At 37.0% G+C, this 26,991-nt stretch overlaps 1 protein-coding gene across 2 annotated transcripts in view; it reads left to right on the top strand.

Moving 5' to 3' along the window:
- The window catches only part of PRKG1 (protein kinase cGMP-dependent 1), a 1,427,928-nt gene that overhangs the window by 514,635 nt on the left and 886,302 nt on the right, over positions 1-26,991 (top strand). For both annotated transcript variants that reach the window (XM_049855705.1, XM_049855704.1), the window contains exon 3: positions 1,243-1,356. In XM_049855705.1, coding sequence (XP_049711662.1) covers positions 1,243-1,356 — 114 coding nt within the window. The remainder of the gene's footprint in view (positions 1-1,242; positions 1,357-26,991) is intronic.

The following is a 26,991-nucleotide window of genomic DNA, read 5'->3' as shown; positions in this document are numbered from 1 at the left end:
TTAAAAAAAGAAAGGAATGGATTTAAAGTCAACACTCCAAAATGTTAAATATTACAGGAAGTACACAGATAAGGAGCCGTTGTGAAGTCAATGCATGAAGGCCTGACGTTTGGAAAACACTTGTTTGGCATTAGTGCCCTTTAATTACTAGCTAATTCCTTTGCCAAGCATTAGGCTTTTCTTCTGCAGGCGGTGGATAAGTAACTTGGAGGAATAAGAGGAGGATTAAGTCTAGAATAGATTGTGTTGATTTTTATTTCCCTCCTCCCACGACCCTCCATTGTGTTAGGTGATAGAATTTTTAATCTCCTTAGCTATGACTTTTTAAAAAAATACATTTTTCTCATTTTCCCCATGAATACTGTTTTCCATACTTGAAGCCAATATGCATCCGGTGTATGGTGTTTCCTTTCCTTTTTCTTCCTTTAGCATTTTATTTTCTAAACCCTTTTTGGAATATAAATGGTCAAACCCTGGCAGCATAGTGGTTACAAGCTACGGCTGCTACCCAAAATGTTGGCAGTTCGAATCCACCAGTTGCTCCTTGGAAGCCCTATAGGGCAGTTCTACTCTGTCCTATAGGGCCACTGTGAGTCAGAATCAATTTGATGGCAACGGGTTACCTGTAGTACCTCTTTCTTTTCCCTCAACTCTTGTAGTTTGTTTCTGTTACAGTCAGTGTTGCAGGGCTGGGAAGAAGATAAATAGTCTTGCCCAAGTCAGATCTGATGTTTAAAAATGAAACAATACCATGAGCTTCAGTTAAATAATGCCCAAGGGTCAAAGTAATTTCCCTTTTCAAAATAGGTGCGTTACTCAAATGAGAATTTCCAAATATGAGATATGCTAGAGAAAAAATACTCAGTTTTTCTTTCAGATTCAAAATGATTTTAAAATTGGGATTACCATAGATTTCTACAACTGCACATATATTGGCTTTTTAGCATAGATTTCTACTTTTGTGCTTGGGATGATATCTGTCTCTATCTTTTTCTGATGCTTTTTACTTGTATCTCAAGGTAAATGTCATTAGTGATTAAGAAAGAATGTGTTTTTCTTTTTTAATTCATGCATTTTATAGCATTTCCCACATTGAATGTTGGTAAGAACTTTGTTTAAATTGGTAACTGCTTTGCATCTTTAAAAATGATTCTAGCATCCCTTATCTCACATTGAAAATGCAACAAATGAACTGGAGCATATGACAGAATTAAGATTTTGTGTTCTCCCCTCTCATTTTAGATGGGAAGGTTGAAGTTACAAAAGAAGGTGTGAAGCTGTGCACCATGGGTCCAGGAAAAGTGTTTGGGGAGTTGGCTATTCTTTACAACTGTACCCGGACAGCGACCGTCAAGAGTAAGACTTTTTATATATTTCAGTTACTTTCCATGTTCTTTATTCCTAGACCAGTGAAACGTTGATTAACTGACCCATGCCTGTTTTGGTTTTGTCTTTGTAATTTTATTAAACTACATTTTAATTTTTTGCCTTGTAATACAGTTGATGTATGCATTTTTCTACTAAAGTACACTCGTTAATAATTCTTTGTAACTTAAGTTTTATGAAAATTATTCTTTAAGCATAAGTTCTTATAAATTAGAATTTGCAAAGTGATATAATTTTATAAAATAAAATTAAATAGGAGCAAGATGTTTTTCTGCCTTTAAAGCCTCAGGATCATATTTAAGAAATTTTACTTATTTGTCTATTTTGGGTTTCATTTCCCATATTAATCCTACTTGTTCATTCAGTGGTTTAGAAAAATTGTAAGGAGAAATGTCCATCATCTCATTCAAAATTCATTGTGTGAGATAGATCTTGAATTCTAAAACTGCATGGGAGTGTATTCTTGTCTTCAGCTGCTCATCAAGCTGTATATTATAGGATTTTTCCTTTTTACTGATTGAGCTTATTTTAAATCAGGGCAATAAAGCAGCTTGTTTGCCTAATTTTACATGTATGTGTATATATGATTTCTCTAGCAGCTTTTGTTGCTCAGAAGAAGCAGCTGCAAAAGATAGATTTTTTTTTTCCATTTTCCTTCTTCCTGAGTACGGTATGCGATGAATATGTAACAGCTGAATCCAAAAGCCAACAATGGAAAGTTCATCTTTTCTTTAGGCAGACATGGGTATATGTCTTGTTTGAAAAGTCCTTCTGACACATTGTTCTGTAGATTATTTCAATCACATTTTGCTTTAATTAGATTTTGTGGTTTTAAAAAATGCTATAGGCATGTTGACAATTAAATTGTTTGTAAGAATTAGTTTTATGTATGACTGATGTTGGCCAGTAGGCACCAGGGCTTTGAATCAGTTCATTCTGGTTTGACCCCCTGCTGAGAATTTGCATTTCTACCCCAGATATGCTGAATCAGAATCTACATTTTAACAAAATTCCCAGGTGATTCTTTTGTATAATAAATTTTGAGGACCACTAGGCAGTACTAGGCAGTGGTTCTTAAAATTTATTATACAAAATAATCACCTGGAGAACTTGTTAAAGTTTAAATTCTGATCCAGCACATATATAGTACAAAAGCAAACTCTTAACAGGGGGTCAAACTGGAATGACGTGGTTTGAAGCTCTGATAGGTACAATGCCATTGACTATCTTCAATATATATTGGCTTTTTGTCTCAGAAGTATGGCATATTACTAACAACATGACATTGAAACGCTTGGATTATAAAAAACTCAAGAGTGCATGGTCAGCTAGAAACTGTACTACATATCTTGTTAATAAATTTTCTTTTCATTCATTGAAATCACTGTTGCATCAATTGAAGTAGGATCCCTACTAGGATGGGTACGTTTTGGCATTTGATACTTGATCTCTGAAAACAGACTCTTTTGATTGATGAACACTATCATGTTTTTATTTAATGTGACCATTTAATTACTGACTTAAAGAAAAATGAAGCACAGTGAACCATAACAAGATCTACCACAACATTAACTCACTTAAAAAAGTGCCTTAACTGGGGGGGAAAAAAGTAGTTATGACTCTATTTAGTGAAAGAGATTTTACTTTCATGCCTCATTTCCATAAGAAATATATTCATTTTAGGGGAAAAAAAGGCCAAGATAGCACATTTCAGCCTGAAGGAATGTTGTATACTACTTATTTGATCTAATTGAAGCTACAAAATTTTCTAAGGTCAATATTGATAATAATATGGTATTTAATCTTTTGAAATGTTAAATTCTTCCTAAGGAAATATTTTAAATAAACTAAATAATCTATTTGAATCCTATGGCAAAGATTTTTTTGGGAAATGATTGCTTTATGGTTTTCATCTGTGCTAGCCTCTATTATACTCGTATTTGGTATATTTAAATAGTCATATGCATCTGATCCAGCAACAGTGAATTGGGTATGTAAATTATAACCCTAAGTATTTTGGGAACAGAACATCCATCATCAAAAGAAACGAGTGATGAGGCATGTTATCTTTTAACACAGAATCAAAGAAGGCTCCCGTGTATGTGTGTTTGTATATTTTCTTCATAGTATCTACTTAGGATATGGAGATTATATTGAGAAAAGAGGCTAGGCTTGATGATGCACTAATAATCTCCTCATTTACAGTGTGCAGAGTTTCTGTGCATGAATAAGGAATAATACATATTAATACATTTTTTTCTGAATGTTGTATAAGAACTCTGAAGTGTGAATGATTGTTCATTGCTGAGGACTTTTTGGTCTTATCTTCCCTACCATGAGAGTACACTTGTGACTGTAGTCCTTAGGTAGTGTTTTTCTTTATGTTTAAATTATACTTTCAGCCTGGTCACTTTAGAATTCTGATTAGGTTCCAATGTGGATGCTCCTTTTACAGAATGACTACAGAATATAAACCCAAATACTATTTTACTCTTTATATGTAATGTTTAAAAAATGTCCTTAAACTTGTTTGACTTTGTTGATCCAATACTTTGTTAGGATTCAGGATTGCTTTGACTCTTGTTCACTGTTAATGCTCATCTTACCAGTGATGCTCATTTGGAATATCTTTCAAAATGGACTCGTCCACTGAGGTGTAATCCTCTACGTCTGAGGAGAATCTCTTTCCTGCCGAATAGCTTATCTGTTCATGCCTTTTTCTTTCTCATCTGGGCTTGTTACTCCCTTTCCCCTAATATCACTCACTTTCTTTTTATGATTGCAAATGTAGTTGATGATCCTCTTTCTCCCTAGGTCAGCTTGAAAACTCTTTAGTATTTTAATGTATTTTTAATCTTACAGTAGCAGCTAAGTCCCAAATGGCATTGACATGCTCTCCAGTGTACCTGAATTGTTCCTCATGCAAGAGAGCACTTTATAAAGTTGCATCAAGTCAAATAGGTGATGTCATGATCAATAAATTTTAGTGAATTCCCCGATAACAAATGTGTCCTGACATTAGTTTTTTTTTTTTTAATGTAGCTATCAAAAAATAGTGCCTTTTGTTGTTATAGGTTTTGTTAAAGCTGTAGATTGACATATGTATCTATCCAATCCCAAAATCTCCAGGTGCCATCGGAAGGACAAAAGATTCAGCTGATATCTTTGGTTTGTACAGCACAAGACAATTAATGTCTCCAGTATTTTTCAAATTTTAAAAATTTTGTCTAAATGTTTTGTCATTGTGTAGAGAAAGCAGGATTTTAATATCCATTTTCAAACCCCACAGGAAACAGAATTTTTCAACATGTTCATTGAATACACTGGCTTACCAATTCCCAAACCTGGATGCCTATCATTATCATGTTTTCCTAAAGTGTTACTCCTGGTTGTGATTTCACTTTCACTACCCGCACAACTAAAGCAGTATCAATTTGCGCTTACCCTGGGCCTCTTTGACTTGTATTCAGCTGAGGGTTCTTCAGAATCACAAACATGTAAAAGTTGAAGTTACTGGAAACCTAAAAATAGAAATGAAAAGGCATTTAGTTTATAAGAAGAGAGGGATTCAGTGACATATACCCTGTGTGTGAATTTGCAAGGACATTTGTGTTATGGGCTTGTTTTATCTGAATTTCCCTTGATCAGTTCTTAAAATTTATGCAACTACACAGGTGTTTTTATGGTCTTTGAATCATATGGCTCTTTACTCCAACTTTAGTTGTGTATGAATTGGGGTATTTTTGCCTGAAGATACTAAATCAAAGCCCTGCTCCTATGCGTTTCCAACTCATAATACCCCTAAATCTTAGATAATGTATTATTTATAGGGTTTCCATTCAAGTACACTCCACTAAGAATCCAAGAATAAAAGTTTCTTCCCTTTGTAGGAAAACATTTTGATGTCGGGTCAAGATGGTCATCATAGAAAGTTATCTGCAAAGTATCTTTTGTGGGCGTGGAGACTATTTTATGAATTTACTTGGACAAAATATCTGAATAATTCTGTCTCCTTAGATTATTTATAACAAGCATTTTTAAATTTCCCATTATTACAACACTTCAATCCTAATACAAAAAATCCTAAACAACTTATATAAAATCTAACAAATTGATGAATTTAGTTACATCTGGTAAAAACATTTTTCTGCTTTAATTTGAGTACTTTCAAGTTTTTATTCTTAAGCTTTCCTAGGATATTAACCAGTTGCTGTTGAGTTTATTCCAACTTATATCCACCCAATAGGACACAGTAGAACTTCCCCATAGGGTTTCCAAGGAGCAGCTGGTGGATTCGAACTGCTGAGCTTTTTGGTTAGCAAACATAGCTCTTAACCACTGCACCACCAGGGCTCCAATATTAGTGAAGGGTATTAGTGAGGGAGAAGTTGGCTAACAGATGTTTTACTAAGCATCATAGACATTTTAAGAACAAAGTTAAAGGATTTGCATTTGTTGTTGTTGTTAAAATAAACATGGATCTGTTCAGTGAAATGCTCATACATTCCCTTGTAGCTCTATTTTGAACATTATATTATCCACCCTGACTCAGAAAAGTCTGCTGGCTGTCAAAAACCTGAAAAGATGCATGGGGAAAAAAGATAAAAGGAGATTTTTTTTTTTTTTTTTTTTTTTTTGATTGTGAATTCTGGCAAGTGGTTTTATTTTACAACATTTTTTTTTATTTTTTTTTATTTTTTTTTTTGCCTGAAACCAATTTATTTTTACTCTTAAAATCAGAATGCATTACCCAACATTTATTGAACAGGGGAAACAGACATAGTTATTAAAAACCTACAATGTACTATACATATTATATAAGTTACACAAAAATAATTTTGCTTTGTAGGTACAGTAGATTACATTAATGACTCAATTCTTGATCTATCTTATATCCATGTTCTTTACCATGTAGCTTTTCACTTCAAAGAAGTGTAGTGTACTTTCCTTTCTCTCGATTCTGAGTTCAGCAATGTTACTTTCTTTGGTCAATGGGATTGCCAGCAGACATGATACAAACAGAGGCATGAAAAAGCATTTATGTAATCGGACCTGTGTTATTGCAGTTTTGTCATCTCCATGAGAATGACATACTGGTGTGAGCTCATAGGCTCCTGGTGGGGAGTATCATGTGGAGCAAAGCTGCCCCAGCTAAGCTCCCCCAGCTAACCCACAGACACATGACAAGCTCAGCCAAGATCAACAGAGCTAGCCTTCTATTGACAGATAGGCATGCAAGTTATACTAATAAATGATTGTTATTTTAAGTCCCTGAATCTTGGGGTGGTTTGTTATATAACAATAGCTAACTGACAAGAAAGTATAATTATATACAGTTTAGATATGTACATCAAGTTTATAGCTAACGCCTGTTAAGGGTTTACTTACTTTGCTCCAGGCACATTCTAAGCACAAAGTGTATGTTATCTTATTAAGACGGCTCAATAACCTATGGAATAGGTTCTACTATAACTATGCCGTTTTACAGAAACAAGTAACTTGCCCAAGGTCACACAGTAAGTAAGTGATGGCTCAGGATGCTGAAGTTAAACCTTTCTTTTTTTTTTTTTTTTTTTTGCTTCTTCTTTTAATATTTTATTATATTTTTGATGAAAACATACACAGCAAAACAGTTCCCCATTCAACAGTTTCTTTAAATAACATTCCATGACATTGGTTACAGTCTACAGTTTGTCAACATTCTCATTATTTCTGTTCTAGTTGTCCCACTCCCATTAATTTAGTCTCACTGCCTTCCCCCCAACCCCCTGCCAAACTTCTCATCTATGCTTTAGAGTAACTGTTGCCCATGTGGTCTCATTTAATTTTTTTTTTTTTTTTATAATAACTTTTATTAAGCTTCAAGTGAACGTTTACAAATCCAATCCGTCTGTCACATATAAGTTTACATACATCTCACTCCCTACTCCCACTTACTCTCCCCGTCTTGAGTCAGCCCTTTCAGTCTCTCCTTTCTTGACAATTTTGCCGGCTTCCCTCTCTCTCTATCCTCCCATCCCCCCTCCAGACAAGAGTTGCCAACACAATCTCAAGTGTACACCTGATATAATTGGCTCACTCTTCATCAGCGTCTCTCTCCCACCCGCTGACCAGTCCCTTTCATGTCTGATGAGTTGTCTTCAGGGATGGTTCCTGTCCTGTGTCAACAGAAGGTCTGGAGAGCATGACCGCCGGGATTCCTCCAGTCTCAGTCAGACCATTAAGTTTGGTCTTCTTATGAGAATTTGGGGTCTGCATCCCACTGCTCTCCTGCTCCCTCAGGGGTTCTCTGCTGAGCTCCCTGTCAGGGCAGTCATCGATTGTGGCCGGGCACCAACTAGTTCTTCTGGTCTCAGGATGATGTAGGTCTCTGGTTCATGTGGCCCTTTCTGTCTCTTGGGCTCTTAGTTGTCATGTGGGCTTGGTGTTCTTCATTTTCCTTTGCTCCAGGTGGGTTGAGACCAATTGCTGCATCTTAGATGGCTGCTTGTTAGCATTTAAGACCCCAGACGCCACATTTCAAAGTGGGATGCAGAATGATTTCATAATAGAATTATTTTGCCAATTGACTTAGAAGTCCCCGCAAACCATGTTCCCCAGACCCCCGCGCTTGCTCCGCTGAGCTTTGAAGCATTCATTTTATCCCGGAAACTTCTTTGCTTTTGGTCCAGTCCAATTGAGCTGACCTTCCATGTATTGAGAGTTGTCTTTCCCTTCACCTAAAGCAGTTCTTATCTACTGATTAATCAATAAAAAAACCCTCTCCCACCCTCCCTCCCTCCCCCCCTCGTAACCACAAAAGTATGTGTTCTTCTCAGGTTTACTATTTCTCAAGATCTTATAATAGTGGTCTTATACAGTATTTGTCCTTTTGCCTCTGACTCATTTCGCTCAGCATAATGCCTTCCAGGTTCCTCCATGTTATGAAATGTTTCAGAGATTCGTCACTGTTCTTTATCGATGCGTAGTAATCCATTGTGTGAATATACCACAATTTATTTACCCATTCATCCGTTGATGGACACCTTGGTTGCTTCCAACTTTTTGCTATTGTAAACAGAGCTGCAATAAACATGGGTGTGCATATATCTGTTTGTATGAAGGCTCTTGTATCTCTAGGGTATATTCCGAGGAGTGGGATTTCTGGGTTGTATGGTAGTTCTATTTCTAACTGTTTAAGATAACGCCAGATAGATTTCCAAAGTGGTTGTACCATTTTACATTCCCACCAGCAGTGTATGAGAGTTCCAATCTCTCCGCAGCCTCTCCAACATTTATTATTTTGTGTTTTTTGGATTAATGCCAGCCTTGCTGGTGTGAGATGGAATCTCATCGTAGTTTTAATTTGCATTTCTCTAATGGCTAATGATCGAGAGCATTTTCTCATGTATCTGTTGGCTGCCTGAATATCTTCTTTAGAGAAATGTGTGTTCATATCCTTTGCCCACTTCTTGATTGGGTTGTTTGTCTTTTTGTGGTTGAGTTTTGACAGAATCATGTAGATTTTAGAGATCAGGCGCTGGTCGGAGATGTCATAGCTGAAAATTCTTTCCCAATCTGTAGGTGGTCTTTTTACTCTTTTGGTGAAGTCTTTAGATGAGCATAGGTGTTTGATTTTTAGGAGCTCCCAGTTATCGGGTTTCTCTTCATCATTTTTGGTAATGTTTTGTATTCTGTTTATACCTTGTATTAGGGCTCCTAGGGTTGTCCCAATTTTTTCTTCCATGATCTTTATCGTTTTAGTCTTTATGTTTAGGTCTTTGATCCACTTGGAGTTAGTTTTTGTGCATGGTGTGAGGTATGGGTCCTGTTTCATTTTTTTGCAAATGGATATCCAGTTATGCCAGCACCATTTGTTAAAAAGGCTGTCTTTTCCCCAGTTAATTGACACTGGTCCTTTGTCAAATATCAGCTGCTCATACGTGGATGGATCTATGTCTGGGTTCTCAATTCTGTTCCATTGGTCTATGTGTCTGTTGTTGTACCAATACCAGGCTGTTTTGACTACTGTGGCTGTATAATAGGTTCTGAAGTCAGGTAAGGTGAGGCCTCCCACTTTCTTCTTCTTTTTCAGTAGTGCTTTGCTTATCCGGGGCTTTTTTCCCTTCCATATGAAATTGGTGATTTGTTTCTCTATCCCCTTAAAATATGACATTGGAATTTGGATCGGAAGTGCGTTAAATGTATAGATGGCTTTTGGTAGAATAGACATTTTTACTATGTTACGTCTTCCTATCCATGAGCAAGGTATGTTTTTCCACTTAAGTATGTCCTTTTGAATTTCTTGTAGTAGAGCTTTGTAGTTTTCTTTGTATAGGTCTTTTACATCCTTGGTAAGATTTATTCCTAAGTATCTTATCTTCTTGGGGGCTACCGTGAATGGTATTGATTTGGTTATTTCCTCTTCGGTGTTCTTTTTGTTGATGTAGAGGAATCCAAGTGATTTTTGTATGTTTATTTTATAACCTGAGACTCTGCCAAACTCTTCTATTAGTTTCAGTAGTTTTCTGGAGGATTCCTTAGGGTTTTCTGTGTATATAATCATGTCATCTGCAAATAGTGATAACTTTACTTCTTCCTTGCCAATCCGGATACCTTTTATTTCTTTGTCTAGCCTGATTGCCCTGGCTAAGACTTCCAACACGATGTTGAATAAGAGCGGTGATAAAGGGCATCCTTGTCTGGTTCCCGTTCTCAAGGGAAATGCTTTCAGGTTCTCTCCATTTAGAGTGATATTGGCTGTTGGCTTTGCATAGATGCCCTTTATTATGTTGAGGAATTTTCCTTCAATTCCTATTTTGGTAAGAGTTTTTATCATAAATGGGTGTTGGACTTTGTCAAATGCCTTTTCTGCATCAATTGATAAGATCATGTGGTTTTTGTCTTTTGTTTTATTTATGTGATGGATTACATTAATGGTTTTTCTGATATTAAACCAGCCTTGCATACCTGGTATAAATCCCACTTGATCAGGGTGAATTATTTTTTTGATGTGTTGTTGGATTCTATTGGCTAGAATTTTGTTGAGGATTTTTGCATCAATGTTCATGAGGGATATAGGTCTATAATTTTCTTTTTTTGTAATGTCTTTACCTGGTTTTGGTATCAGGGAGATGGTGGCTTCATAGAATGAGTTGGGTAGTATTCCGTCATTTTCTATGCTTTGGAATACCTTTAGTAGTAGTGGTGTTAACTCTTCTCTGAAAATTTGGTAGAACTCTGCAGTGAAGCCGTCCGGGCCAGGACTTTTTTTTGTTGGGAGTTTTTTGATTACCGTTTCAATCTCTTTTTTTGTTATGGGTCTATTTAGTTGTTCTGCTTCTGAATGTGTTAGTTTAGGTAGGTAGTGTTTTTCAAGGAATTCATCCATTTCTTCTAGGTTTTCAAATTTGTTAGAGTACAATTTTTCATAATAATCTGAAATGATTCTTTTAATTTCATTTGGTTCTGTTGTGATGTGGTCCTTCTCATTTCTTATTCGGGTTATTTGTTTCCTTTCCTGTATTTCTTTAGTCAGTCTAGCCAATGGTTTATCAATTTTGTTAATTTTTTCAAAGAACCAGCTTTTGGCTTTGTTAATTCTTTCAATTGTTTTTCTGTTCTCTAATTCATTTAGTTCAGCTCTAATTTTTATTATTTGTTTTCTTCTGGTGCCTGATGGATTCTTTTGTTGCTCACTTTCTATTTGTTCAAGTTGTAGGGACAGTTCTCTGATTTTGGCTCTTTCTTCTTTTTGTATGTGTGCATTTATTGATATAAATTGACCTCTGAGCACTGCTTTTGCTGTGTCCCAGAGGTTTTGATAGGAAGTATTTTCATTCTCGTTGCTGTCTATGAATTTCCTTATTCCCTCCTTGATGTCTTCTATAACCCAGTCTTTTTTCAGGAGGGTATTGTTCATTTTCCAAGTATTTGATTTCTTTTCCCTCGTTCTTCTGTTATTGATCTCTAGTTTTATTGCCTTGTGGTCTGAGAAGATGCTTTGTAATATTTCGATGTTTTGGACTCTGCAAAGGTTTGTTTTATGACCTAATATGTGGTCTATTCTAGAGAATGTTCCATGTGCGCTAGAAAAAAAAGTATATTTTGCAGCAGTTGGGTGGAGAGTTCTGTATAAGTCAATGAGGTCAAGTTGGTTGATTGTTGTAATTAGATCTTCCGTGTCTCTGTTGAGCTTCTTACTGGATGTCCTGTCCTTCTCCGAAAGTGGTGTGTTGAAGTCTCCTACTATAATTGTGGAGGTATCTATCTCGCTTTTCAGTTCTGTTAAAATTTGATTTATATATCTTGCAGCCCTGTCATTGGGTGCGTAAATATTTAATATGGTAATGTCTTCCTGATCAATTGTCCCTTTTATCATTATATAGTGTCCTTCTTTATCCTTTGTGGTGGATTTAAGTCTAAAGTCTATTTTGTCAGAAATTAATATTGCTACTCCTCTTCTTTTTTGCTTATTGTTTGCTTGATATACTTTTTTCCATCCTTTGAGTTTTAGTTTGTTTGTGTCTCTAAGTCTAAGGTGTGTCTCTTGTAGGCAGCATATAGATGGATCGTGTTTCTTTATCCAGTCTGTGACTCTCTGTCTCTTTATTGGTGCGTTTAGTCCATTTACATTCAGGGTAATTATAGATAAATAAGTTTTTAGTGCTGTCATTTTGATGCCTTTTTATGTGTGTTGTTGACAATTTCATTTTTCCACATACTTTTTTGTGCTGAGGCGTTTTTCTTAGTAAATTGTGAGATCCTCACTTTCATAGTGTTTGACTTTATGTTAGTTGAGTCGTTACGTTTTTCTTGGTTTTTGTCTTGAGTTATAGAGTTGTTATACCTTTTTGTGGTTACCTCATTATATACCCCTATTTTTCTAAGTAAAAACCTAACTTGTATTGTTCTATATCGCCTTGTATCACTCTCCATATGGCAGTTCAATGCCTCCTGTATTTAGTCCCTCTTTTTGATTATTGTGATCTTTTACCTATTGACTTCCATGATTCCCTGTTATGTGTATTTTTTTTTAATTAATCTTAATTTGTTTGTTTTTGTGATTTCCCTATTTGAGTTGATATCAGGACGTTCTGTTTTGTGACCTTGTGTTGTGCTGATATCTGATATTATTGGTTCTCTGACCAAACAATATCCTTTAGTATTTCTTGTAGCTTTGGTTTGGTTTTTGCAAATTCTCTAAACTTGTGTTTGTCTGTAAATATCTTAATTTCGCCTTCATATTTCAGAGAGAGTTTTGCTGGATATATGATCCTTGGTTGGCAGTTCTTCTCCTTCAGTGTTCTGTATATGTCGTCCCATTCCCTTCTTGCCTGCATGGTTTCTGCTGAGTAGTCTGAACTTATTCTTATTGATTCTCCCTTGAAGGAAACCTTTCTTTTCTCCCTGGCTGCTTTTAAAATTTTCTGTTTATCTTTGGTTTTGGTGAGTTTGATGATAATATGTCTTGGTGTTTTTCTTTTTGGATCAATCTTAAATGGGGTTCGATGAGCATCTTGGATAGATATCCTTTCGTCTTTCATGATGTCAGGGAAGTTTTCTGTCAGAAGTTCTTCAACTATTTTCTCTGTGTTTTCTGTCCCCCCTCCCTGTTCTGGGACTCCAATCACCCGCAGGTTATCCTTCTTGATAGAGTCCCACATAATTCTTAGGGTTTCTTCATTTTTTTTAATTCTTTTATCTGATTTTTTTTCAGCTATGTTGGTGTTGATTCCCTGGTCCTCCAGATGTCCCAGTCTGCATTCTAATTGCTCGAGTCTGCTCCTCTGACTTCCTAGTGTGTTGTCTAATTCTGTTATTTTATTGTTAATCTTTTGGATTTCTACATGTTGTCTCTCTATGGATTCTTGCAACTTATTAATTTTTCCAGTATGTTCTTGAATAATCTTTTTGAGTTCTTCAACAGTTTTATCAGTGTGTTCCTTGGCTTTTTCTGCAGATATCCTGATTTCATTTGTGATATCATTAAGCATTCTGTAAATTAGTTTTTTATATTCTGTATCTGATAATTCCAAAATTGTATCTTCATTTGGGAAAGATTTTGATTCTTTTGTTTGGGGAGTTGGAGAAGCTGTCACGGTCTGCTTCTTTAAGTGGTTTGATATGGATTGTTGTCTCCGAGCCATCACTGGGAAACTAGTTTTTCCAGAAAATCCGCTAAAAAAAAACTGCAGTCAGATCCCTATCAGAGTTCTCCCTCTGGCTCAGGCTATTCAGATGTTAATGAAGCCGCCTGGGGAGGGTGGGGGAGGGAACAGAGAGATAGGAGAGTAGCACCTCAGAATATAGCCAGAGTTGCTTGTCTTGCTTGGAAAGACTATTATATCTGAGATTCCCGCGGGCGCGTCGCCTATGTGTGCTGTCTGTGTGGAGATTGCCCCCGGGGGGTCTGGCCCGCTGGAGTCACGGTCAGATCCTCCGCTTCCAGCCCCACGCCCAGCGTCAAGGCTCCCCTACTGGGACGGTGCACTCTCGACTCCAAAATCAGTCGCTGCCTCCCGGGGACTTCTCGTCCCTCCAGCCGCGTGGCCGTGCCGCCCCCGTGAACCAGGTGGGCCCCCTCCCGGGGTTAGTTCAGATGGGTGGAGTAGCTCCCCGTGCTTGTGCCGCGACCAAGTGTCCCGGCTGGAACGCTGTTCTCCCCGCTCCAATACCAGTCGCTGCCTCCCGGGGACTTCTCCTACCGGCTGCGTCCCACGCCGCCCGCGCGACCCGGATGGTCACCTTCCCGGGGTTAGTTCAGGGGGTGGAGCAACTCTCCGTGTTTATGGCGTACCTGCGTGCAGTCCAAATCCCTGTGGGACGGTTCCCCGGCTCGGGTGCTGCTCTTTCTGCTCCAAGATCAGTCACTGCCTCCCGGGGACTTCTCCTAACGGCTGCGTCCCACGCCGCCCGTGGAACCGGCTAGTCCCCCTCCCGGGGTTAGTTCAGGGGGGTGGAGCAGGTCTCTGTGCTTGTGCCGTACCTGACTGGTATGCTGGCTCCAGGCTCTGGAAACAATCGCTGCTTCCCCGTATTAGTTCGTTCTCCGTCTCTAAATCTGTGTTTGTTGTTCAGGGTTCGTAGATTGTTATGTATGTGATCGATTCACTTGTTTTTCCGTGTCTTTGTTGTAAGAGGGATCCGAGGTAGCGTCTGCCTAGTCCGCCATCTTGGCTCCGCCTCCATAAAAGGAGATTTGAGTAAATAATTTTGAGCAGGCATGTCTATATACAATAAATGTAATACTTTGAACTATAAGGTCAATATATAGTGCTGTTTATTGGTAGAGGAATGAAAGGAAAGAATGCCAGTTTTTATTGTTAGTGCAAAAGAATCATAGATGAAGCTCTCGAAGTGACTGTAAGCCTTGATTATTTCTTAAGATGACTAAATCATGGAGTAAGTAGTCAAATACTTTGCAGAAAATATCATTATAAAGCTCCATAAAACGTCACATTAGTGAAAAATACCTTCACATGTGAAAATGAAACAATATTATCTGCCAGCACAAATAATTAAGTCATACAGACAGCTATTACCTGGGGTTTTAATGAGCATGAGCAACCATGTACTGTCATGCTCCCCTGTGCCACAGCCAAAGAACAAAGGTAGCTTTGCTAATGAGACGGTCTCTGTTCTGCTTTTTAAGAGGCAAATTAAGAAGATGCACTATTTGCTTACTCTGAGCCTAATGCATGCTTTTTACTATGAATCCTAGAAGAAAAAAGAAGACATACATTTAGGCTGATGAGGATGACTGGAAACATGATTCTGGTGAGAGATGAGTAGTCTAAAGACCTTATAGTTGTCATCGTGCAAGGACAATGAAGCAAACATAGTATATTAAGACAGTGTGCTGGGGAAGCCAGTATGCTTGTTTAATGAGCTAATTAGACAATATTCTTCTCAGTAAAATTTTTTATTTGTCTACTAAAGAACACTGTGATATTAGTAACATAAATACCATTATGTAATCCCTGAGAAATAAATTCCTTTAATAAAGGAATCAATTCACTAGGTACCAATGATGCCACATAACAGACTGAACAAATGGATATATGTAGGATGTATTCTTTAATATCATTCCTTTATTGTTTAAGTAGATTAAAAGTGAATTTCAGAGAAGAGGAAAACAGTTATTAAACTACAAATTTTTTCTTTCATAGATTCGGAATTTTTCCCCCCTAGGGATCATGAGAGTTAGGGATCATGGGACCTCTTAAAATCAGAATTTATCTTATTTATATGAGATACTACTTCCAAATGAAATGCATATTAGCTAGGCCTGCTAGTCAAAGGAAGGCCAAACCAAAACCTGTTACAGTCTAGTTGATTCCAACTTATAGCAACCTTGTAAGCGCAGCGTAGAACTGCCCCATAGGGTTACAAAGGCTGTAAATCTTCACAGAAACAGACTGCCATATCTTTCTCCCAAGGAACAGCTGGTGGGTGAGAACCTCCAACCTTATAGTTAGCAGCCAAGTGCTTTAACTACTGCTCCACCAAGCTCCTCGAAGGAAGGCAACACAAATCTAATTTATGGTTAGTTAAATTACTTGTCCCCCTCCTTTAATTATTCAGTCATTGAGTACCTTGAATGTTCACTCTGTCTTGAGAATCAACCAAAAAAACAAAGTTGTTGCCTTCTAATTGAACCCAGCTCATAGCGAACCTATAGGACAGAGTAGAACTGTCCCCAATAGGGTTTCCAAGGAGTAGCTGGTAGATTCAAACTACCGACCTTTTGGTTAGCAACCGTAGTACATAATCACTGTGCCACCACGGATCCATCTAGAGAGTAGTCAGACTTTATATGATGGATGTGTTGGTTTTTTCTTGTTTTGTTGTTTTTTTTTTTTAGGACCAGAGTTAATAGTAAATCAAAACATTGAGCACGGAAGATTGTTATTGTTTTAGCAGTTTCTTTAATCCTGCCACAGGAATAGTTTTCCTGCAAACATCTGCGTCATAAAAAAACTCCCACAAAAATGTAAAGCTTGGATTATTTTTGCTATAAAAAAAAAAAATAGCGAATCTTTATTCATTCATTTAATAATTTGCTAAGAGGAATTTTTAGTACTTATTCATAATATAAATAATTTAGACAAGAAAAATAAGAGTAGCAACATAGGTCAATAATGTATTTTTTGCTGTTAATTTAAAAAAAAAAAAGGAAACTTTTCCTGTTAATGGGTTGTAATAAATTCCTAATGAATGCTTCAATAGTAACAAGGAATAATAAGAACAGGTAACATTTGAAGGCTATGCATGATGTACTAGGCTCAAACATTTTGGGATAGATGGTAGTGTTTACACAACTTTGTTGCTTCAGCTACTGAGACCTAGAGTGGTAAATGACTACCCCAGGTTACATAGCTCGGTAGAAGCAGAGGCATGAGGCTGACACTGTTTGGATAAGCTATTATCGTCACAGCTTTTAAACATCCTCTGTAGTGGTTCGTTTTGCTTTTAAAAGCAAGTGTATGTATATGACTACTTCTGTTGTCCTAAAGGTTCCATTTCCACAAAAAAAGTTACACAGCATGTGACTTTTTTTTAAATTTTTGATTTTTGACACCAGGACCCATATTAAATGTATCTGTTTCAAAAGAATGAACCATGTAACGTAGTGATAAGAGGGTCATAAACTCAAAGACTTAGAGACACACTATGAGTCAATAATCAAAAGTAACTGTAGGATCTAGTTTTTGCAGTGTGTTGAAATATTTATAGACTTTACCGTGACAACTGAGATGAAACTTCATTGTCCAATGTTTGAGAATTGCTGAGTAGTTACATATTTTATAAAATCTATTAATCAGTGGATGTCTTTAAAGTAGGAATTATGAAAATTTAACCAGCAGTTCAAAAACTTGGAAGACTAAGGAAGGAAATTATTTTTTGTTATGAAACAACTATATTAGGGTAAAAGAAAAAGTTGAGTCATGACAGGTGTGTTTGCCATTGTTTCCGCCTTAAATTTATTCTAGATGCTGAAGAAATGTAATCTTAGCGCTTAATCTGTGAATCTGGGAAGGTCACTCTTCTTGCTTCACTCCTTTGCTATTGACCGGGTAAATGTCTAAGTAATCAAGACAACAATGCTTTATAATTTATAAAGTGTCATCCCACACTTTATCTAATGTAATTCTCAAAATATCTCAATCTAGTTTTTTTTAGTAGGTTAGAGAGGTCATCCTTGATTTTCAAGATGAGAATATGGAGCCTCAGTCATGGAGTCTGTTAATGCCAGCTCATTAACAAATCCTTTGGTGCAAATTTAGGTAGCAGTATTTGCAGCACTTGAATTAAGTATCCTGCCTCTTCTTCCTCCAGGTGTGTGAACCCTGAATAAAGTCCATAATGTGTCTACTACCCACACCTGGTTTGTGGTCTATTGATCAGGGAACTTTGAGTTTTTACTCCAGTGTTTCTCAAAGTGTGGTCCCCGGACCACAATGTCAGCATCATCTGGGAACTTGTGAGAAATGCAAAGTTTTAGGCTCCTCCTGCAAGACTTACTGAATCAGAAATGCTGTGGGTGGTGCCCAGCAGTGTGTATAACAAGCCCTCCAAGCGATCTGATACACCTAAAGTTTAAAAAAAAAAAACAACCACTGCCGTCACCTAAAGTTTGAGGAACATTAATATACATCCTAAGAAGCCCTAGTGGTGCAGTGGTTAAAGAGGTCAGTGCTAACTGAAAGGTTGACGGTTTGGAACCACCAGTGGCTCCAGTGGAGAAAGATGTGGCAATCTGCTTCCGTAGAGATTTACAGCCTTGGAAACCCTGTGGGGTTGCTATGAGTTGGAACCACTCAACAGCAGATTTGGTTTGGGGTTGGATCTACATCCTACAGGTACTTAATATTAATCTATACATATACACACTCCCACAGACATCAAATTGTCTATACTGAATTATTATTTAAAGGCAAATTACGGACACTGTAATAATTAGTGGAAACCCGGGCGACGTAGTGGTTAAGTGCAACAGCAGCTAACCAAAGATCAGCAGTTGGAATCCACCAGGTGCTCCTTGGAAACTCTGTGAGGCAGTTGTACGCTGTCCTATAGGGTTGCTATGAGTCAGAATCAACTTGACAGCAAAAGGTTTGGTTTTTTTGGTTTATAATAATTAGTCAAGGTTGTTCTTGTCATCATTGTTTTTATTCTTGTTACCGTTTTGTAGCTGTTACACAGACATATAAGGAAAGATCCTTTTTTTTTTTTTAATGGAATAAAGCACAGCATTAAAGAAGAGTACTAGCATTGTGCAGATTACTAACATATTCTTTTGATGAATAATAAGAAGTAAAATTAAAAGAAAAACAGGTTGAGAGGGAAGGAAAAAATTTTAAAATCATAGGCTGCTGGGCCTTGTTACCAAGAATTGCTTAAATATTGATTGAATTTGATGGCTACAGTGTTGATAGAAAAACAGAACAAGAAAAAAAAAAGTCAGCTGAATTTTTGCTTTTTTTTTTTGTTCTTTTTCACAGTTATGAGTGTAGTTTGGATTAGATGAAAACAAACGCGGATGGACATTTTTAAGAGCCCTACTTTTTTTTTTTTTTTTACTGAGCTGGTAATGACTCGATATATGGGCTATCTCTCATTGATTAGCTCGCTGAGTCCAAACCATTGGACCACGAGTAGGAAAGTTCCTTTGTAGTCTCTCTAGGTGGCCATGAATTTAATTTATAGAGAAGGTCTAGGCTTCCTAGAGGGATTGCATTATCTCTTGGCTTCAGATAATTAGAAAATGAAAAGACATCCCAGCATCACAGCCTTGAGAAAAAAAATGGGGAGTTCTTTGAAATTGAGTCACCTAGAGTTTTTTTTTTTTTTTTTTTTTTTTTTTTAGAGGCCTGAGGCCTGGAGTGATGAAGGAGTGGAGCCAACTAATCTCTGAAAAAGTGTCATGGAATTCAGTTTTCACTGGGGATGTGACAGGAGAATCCGAGAAAGTGAATATTGCTTTCTCAGAAAGTCAGGGAGAAAAGACACAGATCAACAAATAGTCTGGGCTCAGGCAGGTAAACAGAGTTCACTAAAGCTAAACGTTTTTTACTACTTGTTTTCTTTCAAAGAGAAGATTCTGCTGCCCTGTAATACACACTTGGTGCCCTCAAAATTCCTCCCATATCTGGTAGAGCAATTTTTATTGATTTGAAAGCATTGTTTTCTGTAGCTTTCTGAGAGGCATCAACAAGTATTGTTCAAACATTTTTACATATTAAATCCTTTTTTTAATTTTATTTATTTCCAAAGCAAAATCTCATGGAGTACTCCAGTGTATGAAGCATGTAAGAGCAGACTTTTCTGGTTACAGGTACTTCTCTGGCATATTATATTACAGGTTAGGTAACACATTTGAATAGCACTGTTGCAGCTGAATCCAACATTACTTTGAGTGTCTAAGTAATGGTAACTTTTTACTAACTACTCTGCACTGTGTTATTTGGCCATGTATAGTATCTCTAACATTTACCTAAAAAAAAAAAAACTAAGCCCAAACCTATTGCCATCCAGTTGATTCCAATTCGTAGCAACCCTATAGGACACAGTAAAAATGTCCCCCAAGCTTTCGAAGGCTGTAATCTTAAGAAAGCAGAATGCCACTCTTTTTCCTGCAGAGTGGCTGGTGGCTTCAAATCACCAACCTTTCAGTTCGGAGCCAAGCACTTTAACCACTGCACCTCAAGGGCTTGGGTTAGGTAAACAGTCTTGCACCTTAGGCATCAATAATGTAACTGAGCTTCAGAAGTTTTGAGTAACTTCCCCAAGGCTACACATTTGGATGTGCAAACTTTCTCCTTGATGGTTTTCAGTAAAACATTCAGTTTGATTATCTCCAGTGTTTTTTCTTCTGGTGAATGTCCAATTTCAGATCTGTACTGTCATTCACGAAGAATTTCTTAGATTCGTACCAAATTCATTGAACCGCTGCCAAATACCCTGGAAAGCAACACCAGGAGAGGGCATAAATTCTACTCTTAAGGTTTTTATAATACAGTTGAAGAGACAGGATACAGATAGAAAGATTCTACAGAATTCTTGGCAAAAAAAGAGACTTAGAAGAATTTTGAGGAGGTATAGAAATTACTTAGGATAGAAATTACTTGGGACTAATATGGATAGGCTTTGTGGAGGATATAAAAATTGGCATGTGCCAGAATTAAAGACTAGAGTAATTCAGAGCATAAGATCTAGGGTGTATTGTGGGGTTCAAATCTTCTGCAACTTACCAGCTGTGAACCCTTGGACAAATAATTTAATGTTTCTGGGCCTCAGTTCTCTTACCTATAAAATGGTAAGGGACCGTGGCAAAGATAAAGTGATGTCTGTAAAGGGCTTAGTGGAGAGACTGCACATACTGAACATGCAGCCAACACTGTTGTGTTATAGTTGTTGTTATCACTATAATTACTGCTTTGAAAGCATGATATAATTCTGCAGGGAGCTGGAATCTTCATTATTGGCAGAACCCGTGAAGTACCATGCAGGAACTCAGCACAGTTTGAAAACCATAGGTAGAGCCGTGTTACAAAAAGTCATGTCCCAGAGGCAGAGGTCCTTGGAAAGATCCTAGACCCTCAGGCACGTGCTTCTCCTTTCATGACAGCTGTTATACTGTAAAGTTAGTTCAGATGTATACTTTGAATGAACTGGCACAAAAAACACTAACGTGAAAATCAAACTACAGATCAGGATGTAGGGGGCAGCGATTAGGTATCACAGCCTGGGCATTCCAATGCGATACTTCTGCTTGGAGCCAGGCCTTTTAACTTTAGGAGGTAAAACAGCATTAATCTGTGTTGTCCGAGAGTCCTATTGTCATTACTTCCCTCCTGGCAAAATTCTCATAAGAAATATTTGTGTTTGTGGTATGCGTGTACATGCATTTACAGACTTCAGAAGGTGCTCAGTGCATCATGGCTTTAGACAAATAAAGAATAGATGGCCATTGGGCATGCCTTTACAATGTCAATTTTTTGTGAAAAATATTTTAAACAAGTGGTATCCATAGATTTTATCTTAAGGTAGTGCAGCCTGGAAATTCAAGAACTTCTGATATTAAATTTGTTTTTCTCCTTTGATTGCCTGAGAAAAGCAACTTACCCTCTTCCTTATCTACCATGTTCTTTCTGGCCATAATTCCCAGAAGAATGATTGAAAAAGCTGACCCATAATAGAGAAAACCTCCGTATTGTCTGGCCAAACCCCCAGTCTTTCAATTACAGTCTGAATTTAGTAATTTGTGGTCTCCCTAAAAATACATTTCCCCAAGTTCTGAAAATTGTCCCTATTCCTTGCCTTTCATTGCCACTTGATACTTTGAGGCAGAAATATAGCAATTCAAGTGGAATTTGCCACTGATACAGCAGATAAAAGTTATCCATGAAGCTTAAGCAAGACACGAAACAGAATGAGCTATTGACAAATTAGGAAATGGAACGCTCAGCAATATGGTCTAATCTTTGTGCAACTGAAAACGTAGCACGTGAAGTTTTAAGACTATTAACATATTAAAAGTAGTTTCTTAAATGCTAAACATCTTCTGAAACTCAAATTTGAGAAGACCGAAGACATCAAGAATTAACTTGCTTCCCTATAATCAGGTTTACGACAAATAAAATGCAAATGAGCTCTAGATGTTTGGAGGCTCTTTTTAAATAGATCAAGATACTTGCAGAGTCTTTTTTTTTTTTTTCATTGTGTTTTAGGTGAAAGTTTACAGCACAAATTAGTTTCTCATTCAAAAATTTATACACAAATTGCTTTGTGACATTGTTTGCAGTCCCAGCAATGTGTCAGCACTCTCCCCCTTTCCCTTTCCACCCTGGGTTCTCCTGTCCATTTGTCCAGTTTTCCTGTCCCTTCGTCCAGTTTTCCTGTCCCTTCCTGCCTTCTTGTCCTTCCTTTTGGGCAGGTGTTGCCCCTTTAGTCTCGTATAATTGATTGAACTAAGAAACACGTTTCCTGCGTGTGTTGTTGTTTTATAGGCCTGTCTGATCTTTGGCTGAAAGGTGGACTTTGGATGTGGTTTTCAGTTCTGAGTTAGCAGGCTATCTGGGGCTCACAGTCTGGGAAGTTCCTCCAGTTTTTGTCAGACCAGTAAGTCTGGTCATTTTTTTTGTGTGTGCATTTGAATTTTGTTCTCCATTTTTCTCTTGCTCTGCTTGGGACCCTCTATTGTGATCTCTGTCAGAGCAGTCAGTGGTGGTAGGCAGACACCATTTAGTTCTCCTGGGCTTAGGCAGGTGGAGCCTGTGGTTCATGTGGACATGAAAGAGACAGAAAATAGTGAATAAAAGATATAACCTTTATTTACTCACTCTCTATAATCTCCTATTTATACTTTGTATTTTTGTATCAGAATGGGATAGGCCATAGATGACAGTAAACAATTATGAAAGCAGCAGGAACACTGGAACATTTTTCTGTTTTTATTTATTTATTTTCCTAATCCTTAGTTGAATTAATTCAACATGCCTTTTAAAAAGATCTCAATTTTTTTTTGAAATTTGTGACCAAATCCACTGCCGTCAAGTCGTTTCCAACTCATAGCGACCCTACAGGCAGAGTAGAACTGCCCCACAGAGTTTCCAAGGAGCACCTGGTGGATTTGAACTGCCAGCCTTTTGGTTAACAGCCGTAGCTCCTAATCACTATGCCACCAGGGTTTCCAAAATTTGTGACTCATCTGGAAAATATATACATGTAAAAGAAGAGTTTAAAAACTATATATAACCCTGTTATTTTGGGGGTTGTTTTGTGTTGTCGAGTCAATTTTCTATTCATAGTAACCCTATATGACAGAGTAGAACTGCCCCATAGGGTTTTCTAGGCTGTAACCTTTACAGGAGCAGTTCGCCAGGTCTTTCTCCCGTGGAGCATCTGGGTGGGTTCTAACTCCCAAGCTTCAGGCTGGCAGCTGAATGCTTAATCGTTCTGCCACCAGGACTCCTTATTCATAATCCTACTACTCAGAAACACCTGCTTTTTACATTTTTTACTTTATGCTTTCCCTCCTGAGCTTTTTGAAAAGTTGAGAGTATACTGATCTACTTTTTAATTCACATGCTTCTTTCTGAAAGTTAATCATTTGTTTAGACTGCTTCTGTGTTCTTGAGGTTTCGTTTTGGGTCAAGGTGGCTGACTATTGTTTTCATTTTCTTCTTGAGCTTTTCACTTCTATGATAACATTAGCAACACATTTCTTCCACTCCTGTCTTCCATTTGTGTATGTGTATGGTCATTTTTTGCTATTAAAAAATTGTTTCTTTTCTGCTCTTAATATGCATGTTTTCCTTGGTCCATGCAACTTGAATTAGAATATTAATACTCTGCATTCATGTCTCATGAATACTTTTGAATTGGAAGCTGTTATGCATGCCCTTTCTAAGTGGGGCTAATTAAATTGGAATAGCAAGTAGTGATGAGAGAATTGGTGCCTTTGTAGAGATATGTTCAACAATAATGCTTAGCTGGTGGTTTAGTTGGCACAGCTTCAGAGCATTTGAATTTTACTTTGTTCCCAATTTTTGCAATGCCGTTCTGGCATTCTGTTTTAGGACTTAGAAGTTTTACTCATTGAGTAACTGATAACTTGGAATTTATAGAATAATTATGATGATTAATTTTAATTGCTCAACAGGACTGTTTTTTAAAAAAATTAAACGTTGGCAAAAAAAAAAAAAAAGCTTGATTTATTTACAACCATATCATTAATGTTTCAGAGCATTAGTTAAATAGACACTAGATTTCTCTTCCAGTTGAGTTCTTAAGGCATATGAATTCATGGCACTTGAGTGAGCAAAGTTGTACAGCTTCTCCTGGAAAATGGTTCTCAATTGTTATTAATACTTAGGGCCTGTGTTGGTATACTACACAGGAAAATTTCCAGATTTTATGATGAACTTATAAACTGATACCCGCAGTACAATCTGCTTCCACGTAGAATCTTTATTTTCAAAGAGTGCTCTCACTAAGTAAGTTGTTCCATTACAATTAAGAGTATTCCTAACCCTTTTATTTGTAAGATGTGCCCATCCACTTAGGCTGTTCATTAGTATAACTTTATTCAAGCTTGCCTTATAATTAAAAATTCACTCAGTATATTCTCCATAGCCCCTTCAGAGTTCTTCAAGCATCATCTGAAATAAAATGATGGTATTACAACTAAGATCACCTCCTTGGGACCTAAAAAAAATACTGGTACAAGGGTTGGTCAGAAGGCCAGTGGCTAAGAGTCCTTTGGATTTGATCTTGAAAAAGCAGCTGTGAACTGTGATGTTGGTCTTATGCTATTTGCAAGCCTATAAAATACATTTTATTTTTCACAGCAGAGCATTTTAGAGTGTAACAGGAAGATATTGATAGAGGCTGTTGATAATATGGGGAGATTTAGAGTGTGTTTGGTATTAAAATTTTCTATTTTCTGATTAAATGGTTATTGTGGCCTTGGGTTTTGAGGTGTAGTGGGAAGTAAGAAAAAAGGATAAAGAAAAGACAGATCACAGAAGACATATTAAGAGAATATAAACAAAAAAGAATATCATGATTGAGAAAGATGGCTTGTTATAAAAAAAGTTGTGGTTTGATTATTTCTCGTGGAGGCCAAAATCTAGGTATATCTAAGTGTTGAAAAGAAGTTCCAAAAATGAGAAAAAAATATTATGAACTTTCTGTCTCCAGCACTTGGCTAGGTACATGAGGACTGCAGATTGGGGGTGAGGAAGGGCATCCGTGCTAAAGAATATAGATGCATTGACAAAGAAAACCAATCAAGATACGAAATGTACATATAATGGGAAAAATGTTCATTGTATATGGCATTTATTGAAACTCATACACAATGGAATTAACAAATCTCTTGGGAAAAAAAATACCCATTTGATAAAAAGGAATGGTAAATGGTATAGAGGAAAAAAAAAAGATAAAGGGACTTTAACTATTTTGTATAGCATAGGATTGGTCTAGTGTTCAGACTTTGGTTCAGTAGACTACATTATTTTAAGTGTACATTGATTAACAGAAAATTCCTTGTTAATTATGGGTGTACTTGGAATTTTAAATCCCAAGTAACTCATCATTGATACTTCCATCAACATCTATTTTTATTCCTAATATGGTACAGTGGTTAGGAACTCAGCTACTAATCAATAAGTCCACAGTTCTAATCCACCAGCCACTCTTTGGAAACCCTATGGGGCAGTCCTACACTGTCCTATGGGATCGCAATGAGTCAGAATTACTCAGTGGCATCCGGGGTGGTTTTTTGGTTTTTAACATAAATCATAGTAGCTTTAGAGCTCAGTACTAATTTAAAATAGGCTCATTTTTTCTGTTACTGCTAATTTTATCTGCTTAGTATTTTAAGTGAACCCTTAAAGAGTTAATGTACTTCATTATTTCACCATTAAGTGGATTTCAAGTATCCTAGCAAATTGTAAATGTTAACGTGCTCATTCTAATTACAGAAGCTTGCTAGCAGTTAGGCTCTTTTTTAAAAAATTGGGCTTATAAATTTTTTTTTTTTAAGTTCATCTACAATAGTCCTGTTGTATAGCGTGGAGGAGATATTAGCTTTTTTTTATTCTGACTATCCTTTGAGAGCTCTATTGAAGAATTTTGGGAAATATTTTGAAAAATGTAGAGATAGGCATGGTATATAACCTGACATAAAAAAATGGAACTATTCCCCCCTCCCCTTTCAGCTCCCTAATATCTTCCAGGACAAACTCAAATCACCTCGACAGACTGTGGTATAGTGGAAAGAGGCATGGACTCTAAACAGACCCAAGTTTGAATCACAACTCTGTTGCTTGGGTATTTGCCCTAAGTGAGTTAATTTAACCCATCCAAGCCAACATTTTTTTAAATGAAATGATATGAAATTAAATGTAGTATTTAATATATACCCAATAAATATTTGTAATTTCCCTTTTGACAGAGCACAAGATAGATAAAAGAAGGATAGAAAAGAGGAATACACACTGTGAAACAGGGGGATCAAAAGCAAGTAAATGAATAGTGGGGTTTTGTGTCCTTTGGTCCTTCCTGTCCCGGCTGCCTTAGCTTCTCTGCATTAGAAGAGGTTTTGCTCTTCCTGATTAGGGGAGTGATTGCAGAGTGAACTTATTTAGCTGTTCAAGACGAGGAACTGACTGGCTTTCAGCCAGGGCCCCAAAACTAGGTCAAGATAGCATTAAAACAAAAAGAAACAAACAAAAAAATCATATTACAAAAACTCTTTTGCAGGATCTTAAAACAATCTAAATTAAATTTCTACAGTTACCACAATAATGTTTTCATTTATGTACTTATGTTGTTTGGACAATACTACATCAGGGATCCCCAAGATTAGCCTCAAGTTTGGTAATTTGCTAGGAAGACTTAAGACTCAGTATATAGTCACACTCATCGTAATACTCAGTGAAAGAAAAAAAAGGATAACAAAAATTATCTGCAAAAGGAAAAGGCACGTGAGGCAAAGTCCAGGGGGAACCAGGTATAAACTTGCAAGGGTTGTTTCCCAGTGGAGTCACACAGAATGCACTTAATTTCTCCTGGAGCAAGTTGTAATAACACGTGTGAAATATTGCCAACCAG

This window comes from Elephas maximus, chromosome 16 (assembly GCF_024166365.1).
Source record: "Elephas maximus indicus isolate mEleMax1 chromosome 16, mEleMax1 primary haplotype, whole genome shotgun sequence".
Classification (NCBI taxonomy): domain Eukaryota; kingdom Metazoa; phylum Chordata; class Mammalia; order Proboscidea; family Elephantidae; genus Elephas; species Elephas maximus.
This window is presented reverse-complemented; position numbering and strand designations above follow the sequence as displayed.